At 48.5% G+C, this 9,596-nt stretch overlaps 1 protein-coding gene across 8 annotated transcripts in view; it reads left to right on the top strand.

Moving 5' to 3' along the window:
- Window positions 1-1,995: 1,995 nt before the first annotated feature.
- The window catches only part of LOC103179789 (melanocyte inducing transcription factor), a 113,316-nt gene continuing 105,715 nt past the window's right edge, over window positions 1,996-9,596 (top strand). For 7 of the 8 annotated variants that reach the window (XM_042339736.1, XM_042339731.1, XM_042339735.1 and 4 more), the window contains exon 1: window positions 1,996-2,158. In XM_042339736.1, the coding sequence (XP_042195670.1) occupies window positions 2,055-2,158 (104 nt within the window). In that variant the 5' untranslated portion in view covers window positions 1,996-2,054. The remainder of the gene's footprint in view (window positions 2,159-9,596) is intronic. The other variant, XM_042339733.1, reaches the window with a different exon arrangement.

The raw sequence follows: 9,596 nt of genomic DNA, 5'->3' as shown, positions 1-9,596 counted from the left end.
CCTCTCACCAAACCAAACCAAATCGGATCAATCCATCTGCGATGCCATGCAGGTGCATTTGTGTAAAACAAACCAAAAAAAACACTCGTAAAGACCAGACCAAGCTCGGATCAAACGAAATTAACTGCGATGCAATTAAAAAAAATTCTCCCCAACCACCACCTCATATAAAGCCGCTCTTTAAAATGAGTTACCATATATCCTCTTGTTTATTTGTGTTTTTTTTGGGTGGGGGGCTGAAACTGATGCAAACAAATGACAGGAGGAATATCCACTGCTTGTCTATCAGCCTCCCCATCAACCCCCAGCCCCCCATCACCCCCCAGTCCCCCATCACCACCCCCCCATCACCCCCCCAGCCTCCCATCACCCCCCAGTCCCCCATCACCCCCCAGCCCCCCCATCACCCCCCGCAGCCCCCATCACCCCCCGCAGCCCCCCACATCACCCCCCAGCCCCCCATCACCCCCCAGCCCCCATCATCCCCCCCAGCCAGCCCCCCATCACCCCCCATAACTTCCCCAGCCCCTACATCACCCCCACAGCCCCCCCAGCCCCCACCATCACCCCCAGCCAGCCCCCATCACCCCCGCAGCCCCAGTCCTCCATCACCCCCCCCAGCCTCCCATCACCCCCCAGCCCCCCATCACCCCCCCAGCCCCCCATCACCCCCCCCCAGCCAGCCCCCCATCACCCCCAGCCAGCCCCCATCACGCCCCCCATCACCCCCCCAGCCAGCCCCCATCACCTCCCCCAGCCAGCCCCCCATCACCCCCAGTCAGCCCCCCATCACCCCCAACCAGCCCCCCATCAACCCCCCCAACCAGCCCCCCATCACCCCCAGCCAGCCCCCCATCACCCCCCCAACCAGCCCCCATCACCCACCCAGCCAGCCCCCCCCACATCACCCCCCATAACCCCCCCCCAGCCCCCCATCACCCCCCCCGCCCCATAACCCCCCCAGCCCCATAACCCCCAGCCCCCCATCACCCCCCCATCACCCCCCCGCCCCCCATCACCCCCCCATAACCCCCCCCCAGCCCCCCATAACCCCCCCCAGCCCCCCACATCACCCCCCCAGCCAGCCCCGCCCCCCCGCAGCCTCAGATCAGCTGTTGATGTAACATTGTATCCAAAACAAGAAGTGCTACCTGCGACCTGGGCTGCACATGCGCGCTGTGTGCGTGTGTGTGTGTGTGTGGGGGCGCGCGGGGGGCGCCGGGAGTTGTAGTTCTCCGCGCACAACCGCACGAAGAGAAAGAGAGGCGTTGCGAGAGGCGCGCAGGCGCAGCGGCCCCGGGAACTACAGATCCCGGCGGGCAGCGCGGCCCCACACACACACACACACACAGGGTGTCAGCGGGAGGCGGCGCCGCTTTGATGTGCGGAGGGGGAGGAGAGGAGAGAGAGAGAGAGAGAGAGGCGCTGTCAGTCACCGCAACTTTGTGTCTTGTTGACATTTTCCTCCTCCTGTGGGTCGCGGGTTATTTTTTTTATCCCCCCCCACCCCCCCTCTCCCCCTCTCCCTCTCACCCCCTCACACCCTCTGTCTCTGTCTGTGGTTTTGGAGGATTTATTTTATTTCACTTTATTTTCGTACCCTTTTTATTTTGTCCTCTCCCTCCTCCCCCCCTCTCCCTCTCTCCCTCTCTCCTCTTCTTCCTCCTCCCCCACCCACCTTCTTTCTTTCCTTCTTTCTCTCTCACACTCTCTCTCTCTCTGTGTTTTCTTTAATTGAATTGCCATCAAGAACTCCCCCTCACTCCCCCCCCCACTGCCCCACTGCCCCACTCCCCCCCCCCCACTGCCCCACTGCCCCACTCCCCCCCCCACTGCCCCACTGCCCCACTCCCCCCCCACTGCCCCACTCCCCCCCACTGCCCCACTGCCCCACTCCCCCCCCACTGCCCAACTGCCCCACTCCCCCCCCCCCACTGCCCCACTCCCCCCCCCACTGCCCCACTCCCCCCCTCAGGTCCCCGCTCCCCCCCCTCAGGTCCCCGCTCCCCCCCTCAGGTCCCCGCTCCGCGGCCGCTCCCTCTGAACCTTCCCCAATGCAGTCCGAGTCGGGAATCGTTCCGGATTTTGAGGTCGGTGAGGAATTTCATGAAGAAGCGAAAACGTTTTACGAGCTGAAAAGCCAACCGCTCAACCGCAGGTGAGAGAGAGAGAGAGGTGGGGAGGGGCTGCCCGGGGGGGAGGGGGTGCCCGGGGGGGAGGGGGTGCCCGGGGGGAGGGGGTGCCCGGGGGGAGGGGTGCCCGGGGGGGAGGGGGTGCCCGGGGGGAGGGGGTGCCCGGGGGAGGGGGTGCCCGGGGGAGGGGGTGCCCGGGGGAGGGGAGGGGTGCCCGGGGGGGAGGGGGTGCCCGGGGGAGGGGAGGGGTGCCCGGGGGGGAGGGGGTGCCCGGGGGGAGGGGGTGCCCGGGGGGAGGGGGTACCCGGGGGAGAGGGGTGCCCGGGGGGTGCCCGGGGGGGAGGGGGTACCCGGGGGGGGAGGGGGTGCCCGGGGGGGAGGGGGTACCCGGGGGGGGGAGGGGGTGCCCGGGGGGGAGGGGTACCCGGGGGAGAGGGGTGCCCGGGGGGGGAGCCGGGGGGGGGGTGCCCGGGGGGGGGGAGGGGTGCCCGGGGGGGAGGGGGTGCCCGGGGGGGAGGGGGTGCCCGGGGGGGGGGGAGCGGCGCTGCCGGGGTGGGGGTCAGGGCTCGGGGTGGGGGTCAGGGCTCGGGGTGGGGGTCAGGGCTCGGGGTGGGGGTCAGGGCTCGGGGTGGGGGTCAGGGCTCGGGTGGGGGTCAGGGCTCGGGGTGGGGGTCAGGGCTCGGGTGGGGGTCAGGGCTCGGGGTGGGGGTCAGGGCTCGGGGTGGGGGTCAGGGCTCGGGGTGGGGGTCAGGGCTCGGGGTGGGGGTCAGGGCTCGGGGTGGGGGTCAGGGCTGAGCTGTCAGGTTGGATGCAGCGCGTGGGCGCAGCGCTGACACTTGGGCTGTTCACGGAGTCCCGGGACTGTGCGGGAGCGGCCGCGCTCTGTGTGTGTGTGACTGAGTGTCTGTGTGTGAGTGTGTGACTGAGTGTCTGTGTGTGAGTGTGTGACTGAGTGTCTGTGTGTGAGTGTGTGTGAGTGAGTGTGAGTGTGTGTGTGTGTGAGTGAGTGTGTGTGACTGTGAGTGAGTGTGTGTGAGTGTGTGTGTGAGTGACTGTGAGTGTGTGAGTGAGTGTGTGAGTGAGTGTGTGTGTGTGAGTGAGTGTGTGTGACTGTGTGAGTGAGTGAGTGAGTGTGTGTGTGTGAGTGAGTGAGTGTGTGAGTGAGTGTGTGTGAGTGAGTGAGTGTGTGTGTGAGTGTGTGAGTGAGTGTGTGTGAATATGGAGTCGCATCTCCCCTTCAGTTCGGTTGCATTGCCATCTCCAGTTGTTGCTGAGAGTTTTTTTGTGGTGATACCTCCTCAGCGAAAGGCTTTGGGAACATGACCATCGAATGCAACCGAATGCAATTCATCCTTTGCTCAGATGGCATTCGAGTTTCATCCGTTGCATCATTCACCTTCAGGGTGGATGATGGTCTGGTCCTGGGAGGTCCCCCCACCCCCCAATCTCACACATGGCTTTTGCCCTCTGCCCCGTGTTTTTCACTTGTTTTTTTTTTGACAGATCTTTTTTGGGGAGTGAATAAGAGAGAAAGCATTGATTATTCAATACGCAGCACAATCGGTGATATGATGAGAGAAGTGATACACTAAAAAGGAGAGTTGAATGATCTCTTCTCATCCTGACTTTTATGTTATTTTCTTGTGATCTGCATTTGTGGTGAAACATAGTGATAGAAGAGGAATGAGAATGTAAGAAGATGCAGACTTGAATGGTGCAGTAAGGCAACGGTATTGTTTGTTCCTTTAATGTAACAGACATCTTATTATAAACGCATCTAATTTCAAGAAAATAGCTACAATTGCTGTGACTGGTTCCTAAAGGGTATCACTGGGATTTCCAGAAGCAACATTCTTTTGCGTGGATGACACAGTTTAACAACAAACTGGGGGGGGGGGAACCTGTTTGCATCTGGCTACACTTTATATAAAATAACATCCACTGATTAGTTGCAGTGGAGCACAATTGTTTGTGATGAACAAAAGAAGCCAGGATTGGTGCATTGGTACCTTTTCTTTCTCTGACCTCAAATTATTTATATGTTGTTAGTTTATACACAATTAACAGATTTTTCCCAGTCATTGAGACGCAAGGACAATGAAAATACATCTTGTTTACTGCGAGGATAACTTCAAGTCCACACTTACTTTCCATCATATTTAGTGGCAGAAGATAATCATTTCCCATCATATTTAGTGGTTGAGAAAAACCAATACAAGCATCATGAACTATCATTTTACAGACATCTTATTCTAATTCTGTTTACATGCAATACGTTTATACAAAAAACATACTTTTTCATGGTAATATGAAATTATTGTGATTTTCGAAATCTTGCGATGCTTGAAACTGAACCAGTGTCCTACCTTCAACGGCATTTATTACAGTAAAAATAATAATCCTTGCGTTTGATATAGCGCCTTATCAAGTTGCTGAACTGTCTCAAAGCGCTTCACAGAATATATTGAAAAGTGGGGTGTCTGCGTATTTTGTGGGTGAAATGTGGCAGTGTCCTACAGACAGTCCTGGATTAAGTGACCAATTTTTTTTGACTCCTGGAAAGCAAGTCTCCAATTGACTAACAATCAGGTTCCTACTTACTGCGAGGTTAACAGAGGCATGTGGAGTAAGGAAACATGCCTAAGGTTTTGTTTTGCCCCGCCTGGTAATCAAATTCAGCTCCTCTTGCTTGCAAGGTGAGTGTGCTACAATACAAGACTTGACAGTGCAATAATCCACTGCAGAGAGCAATTCAAGTTGAATTTAAAAATCCCAGATTATTTGTGAAGCGATTGGTTTTGTATTTGGCATCATTATTTTTGGCATATCATTAAAACATTTGATGGTTTTCTTAATCTGACCTTGGGGCAATGAACATTTTTCTAGTTTATTTCTGCACCTGCTACTGGCAGACACAGAAAGGTTTATTCCATTTCTTTCTGCAAAATATTTTGGTTTTAAAAGCACATCTCTGCAATAGACAACCCAATAATTATTTTTGTAAACATTGTTTCTGCAATGTAATGTTTTAGTTTGGTGAAGATAAATTCAATTTATCCCATGAATGAATATGCCTAAAAGAAAATTTGGCCAATATAATTTTATATAATTTTAGAAGTTATAATCTTATATAATTTGGAGCCACAACTTGATTAAAGTCATCTGTTGTACTAGCTTTGGAGGGTGTCCAATGATAGTTCATTAGATTAAAAACTGTGCCCTAGCTATGATTGGCCTTAGCTATGATTGAAGAAAAAATTATGAGAGTTTGGTCAATCAATCAACGACTGTTTGTGGGACACTGCTTTGCACAATCGGCTGCCGCATTTTGCCCATTAAATATACAGTCAATTCACTTTACAGTATATTCTGTGAAGCGTTTTGAGACATCTCGAAGACGTGATAAGGCGCTGTATCAAATGCAAGGATTACTATTATGAGAGGCTAACTAGACTGGGGTTATATTCTCTTTACCAGAGAGAGATACATTACAAGGATCTTAAAATCAGAACTAAGAAAGTTAGAACTGTGTTCAGGGAGCACTTTTTCACACAGAGTGTAATGACGATGTAGAATAGTAATAATCCTTGCAATTGATCAATTCCCGGCAGGGTGACACCTTGGGCAAGTTTCCTTACTCCACATGCCTGATAATAATCCCTTAAGAAAAAAAAGCAATAATAAATTGGTTACTTCAATCCACAACTGTTTGTGGGACGCTGCTGTGTGCAATTGTCTGCCACGTTTCACTCACAAATATATAGTCAATTCATTTTACAGTATAGTCCATGAAGCACTTTGAGATGTCGATTATTATATTATGGTGCTTTTTCGTGTCATTGGGACGTCTCAACACTCTTCACAGAATATACTGTAAAGTGAATTGCCTGTATATTTTTGGGCGAAACGTGGCAGCGCACAACCAAAAACAGTCATTGGGTTGAATGACCAAAGTATTATTATTTTTGTCAGTATTATACACAATATAATATTACCCCTAGAAAAGCGATCCGCCAATCGACTAACAACCAGTTCCCTTCTAGTTTTGACATACAAGTTTCATTTAGCAATATGGTTCTAAGAAAGTTTATCTTGTCTTATCAACAATCTCTGTCCAGTTTACAAAGTGCCTCATCAAGGTCACTTTACTCTGATCAGATAGTGAAATCGTGGGTAGCATTGAATTGCTGTGGTAATTTTAAACCATCTGTTTACAATGCTGTATAGAAGTGTAGAAGAAGAATACTACAAGAGCATATAATCACTGCAAAGCAAAAAACATAGGCGTTCGAATATTAGCTTCTTATTTGTGCAGTTTGATGAACAACAGTTAGATAACGTTGACACAATATTGGTAATTTAATTGAAAATTCAAAGTACTGCTTTACTTTGCCCATATTTGGTTTGAGATTCTTTTATTCTTAGAAGTAAAATCTTCATGGCTTGGAATAATGTACACAATCCTGTTAAAAATTGACTTCATATCGGCTTCCTCATGGCAGCAGTAACATTTTAGTCGCAATGCTTTTGAAAAGAAACATGGAACTGATAAGGCAATCATGCTTTCCTTCTCTGAGGTTGTACAGTCCTGTAGCTCAGTGGTTAGAGCACTCGCTTTGCAAGCGAGAGACCTGAGTTCAATTCCAGGCAGAGGGCGAAACCTTGGGCAAGTTTCCTTACTCCACACAGAGCCTAATAATAATCCCTCCAAAACCAAAAACAATAATAAATTGGTCATTTTCAATCTACGACTGTTTGTGGGACATTGCTGTGCGCAATTGGCTGCCGCGTTCGCCCACAAATATACAGTCAATTCACTTTACAGTGTGTTCTGTAAAGCGCTTTGGGACGTCCTCCCGACGTGAAAAGCGCTATATCAAATGCAAGGATTATTATTATTATTATTACATTGATGAAGTCTCAGTCTATGCTTGTTTTACTTGATATTGCTTGAAGACCACTCAGACAGTTAAAATACATGAATGCATATAAAGAAAACTCAAGCGTTAAGTCCTCAGAGAGTTTGCACTGCCTGTCTACATATCACATGCTTGCAAATACCTCCAAATAGCTTTGGAGGTATTTGCAAGATTTTAGCTTCTGTCCTATACCCAAGAAAAGAGCATTGGGATACTGGAGATAGATTGGATTTTGTATGAGGCTCGTTTAACTATTAATTGTTTGTTTTTGCTTGCTTCAGTGCAATTGGAGTTAGTCTGTTAAAATAATTAGTCTGCTAATTGCCATTTTTGAGTACTGAAGCTCCAGTGCAGTGATTTTATTAAGAAAACTTGAGGTTTGTGGAAATGACGATCTGTGCTGGAATGAATCATAAATTAATTGGGCTTCATTTAATCTACCAGTTATTAATGAGCTTTGGGGTTGCAGCAATTAAAATTGCGTAGAAAACTTCTAAGATGCACTCTTTAAATTGAGCCCTAGTGATTGTACTTTGTCCTGTTGGACTGAGGACTGATGGTTTCACAGCAGCTCAGTGGTGCAAGGTGACTGCAGTCTGTAATAGTAGTGTAACAGCAAGAAAAATATCACCCACCTGCTAAGTGACACAGCCACGATGGGCCAAATTGCTTGCATCCCGCGATGAAGATTTCAACATTTCTATGAGGCTAAACCAGTCAAGTTTTCTTCTGCTTTAACAAAATATATTTAAATCTAAGTCAAGCAGCTTGGTTAGATGAAGCGTTAGACGGGTTGATTGCGAATGTGCTGACATTTGCTTTTTTAAGGTCTGCGGTTTGGACTCATTTTAGCCATTTAGTTGTTTTATGGAAACTCGCCTAATTGTAAAGGTTCTGAATGAGTTTTTGTAGAAACAAATGAGGAAATATCTGAGTCAATAACTGAGAAGAACAAATTAAATGGAATTTTAATAAGAATTCAGGGGAGATTTTGTATTCATGGAACGAACCTATGTTGTTGAAAATTCAGCCAAGTCCAAACTATTCTGTATTACAGTCAGAGACATGATATAAATTCATGGACTTTTGTCTATGCAATGACGGAAGAGCCTTTTACAAACCAGACTAAAGTACTATATTATCAGAAAGCTCTGACACATTGAATAGATGCACTTTAAGGAGAAACGCACTGGTAAATGCAATTCTGACCAAAGATCCCTTTCTGCCAGAAAACGAATGCAGTTCACGAGGAAACAAAAGTTTTGTTTACTCAGCGTTTTGGCTTTTTCTCTTGTGCATTGTTGTTTTTCTTCAGTATCTGTATTCAGAAAATGCAATTGTGGGCAGGCTGCCTGCTGACCTTGCACTTTCTTTGGGAATAAAATTATCTGGGCATATATACACTGTACCGAACATGTAAGAATATATATTGGCTTTTATTGCAGCTGTACATGAACGTTGTCCGTTTGTATTACCAGGGCCGTTTCTGGATGCAGCAGTTTTTGTTCTAATGCTGATGCAGGCTGATGTGAACAAGCTTTCCCAATGGGAGTGCTGAAAGTATTTGCAGGAGGAAGTTGCGTATTATTTGCAGCATCCCTCCCCCCCCCCCCCCCACACACACACAGAGGTACTGAGGGATAGTGGATTTGACTGGCTACGCAGCTGGGCACATTGTGAGAGGACCAAACATGCATTGTGTCACTGCTGAGACCAGAATTACAGGGACAATTTAAAATAGCATTACCCGATTGTTGGCAGAAACAAATTTTATATCAATATACAATGTGAGCTAAGGAAACCAGCCAGGAGCTTCCAGATCATGGTATGGACATCTGTAATTTGCTGTTTTAACTAGATGTAATTTTGTACAGTATGTTGTGATTTCACGGTAGGTAGGCAAGCAGCTCTGATAGGGATTTGGACATGTTTTCACTTTCAGTGTGCAGTGGTAGGATCAACAACTCCCAAGACAGTTATAGCGTGGGGCAGGTGCAGAATCGGCTCCTCTCGTGTGTCCCATTAATGTACCTTAACCCCTACAGCACCAGTGTGAATTCTTCCCTTTTCCCACACCAGGCCTTTCTGAGTGAGTTGTGCAGTGGGAATTGTTGCTGAGCTTATAAATAGTTTTGTTTTATGTTGTGTTTCAGTGCCTTCCAGAAACTGGATTCAGAATAGTTTTCCATAGGAGCCTTACTGTGGACAGATATTGGGATATTTGCTAACCATTTGTGACTTGCCAAGTCACAAATGGAGGCTTCTACCTGTATTTAGAAATGCATCACCTTGACTCATGGGAATTTCCTATAGTCCCTATGATTCTGGGATGGCTTGAAAGCTACACGCATGGAGGTGAAAGGACGGCGTGCAAATTCACTGCACCATTCAGTTTGTCCTCAGAAAGGTGAAACCACACCAATGAATACACAGAACAATATTGTTCTAAATATTTCTGTGTGTTAAAGAAAGACAATAACTGCACCTGTTTGGTACTGACATATATAAAAAGCTTTGTCTATTTAATATTAATATTGGTGAGGCT

The sequence above is a fragment of the Callorhinchus milii genome, unplaced genomic scaffold, assembly GCF_018977255.1.
Source record: "Callorhinchus milii isolate IMCB2004 unplaced genomic scaffold, IMCB_Cmil_1.0 Scaffold12, whole genome shotgun sequence".
Classification (NCBI taxonomy): domain Eukaryota; kingdom Metazoa; phylum Chordata; class Chondrichthyes; order Chimaeriformes; family Callorhinchidae; genus Callorhinchus; species Callorhinchus milii.
This window is presented reverse-complemented; position numbering and strand designations above follow the sequence as displayed.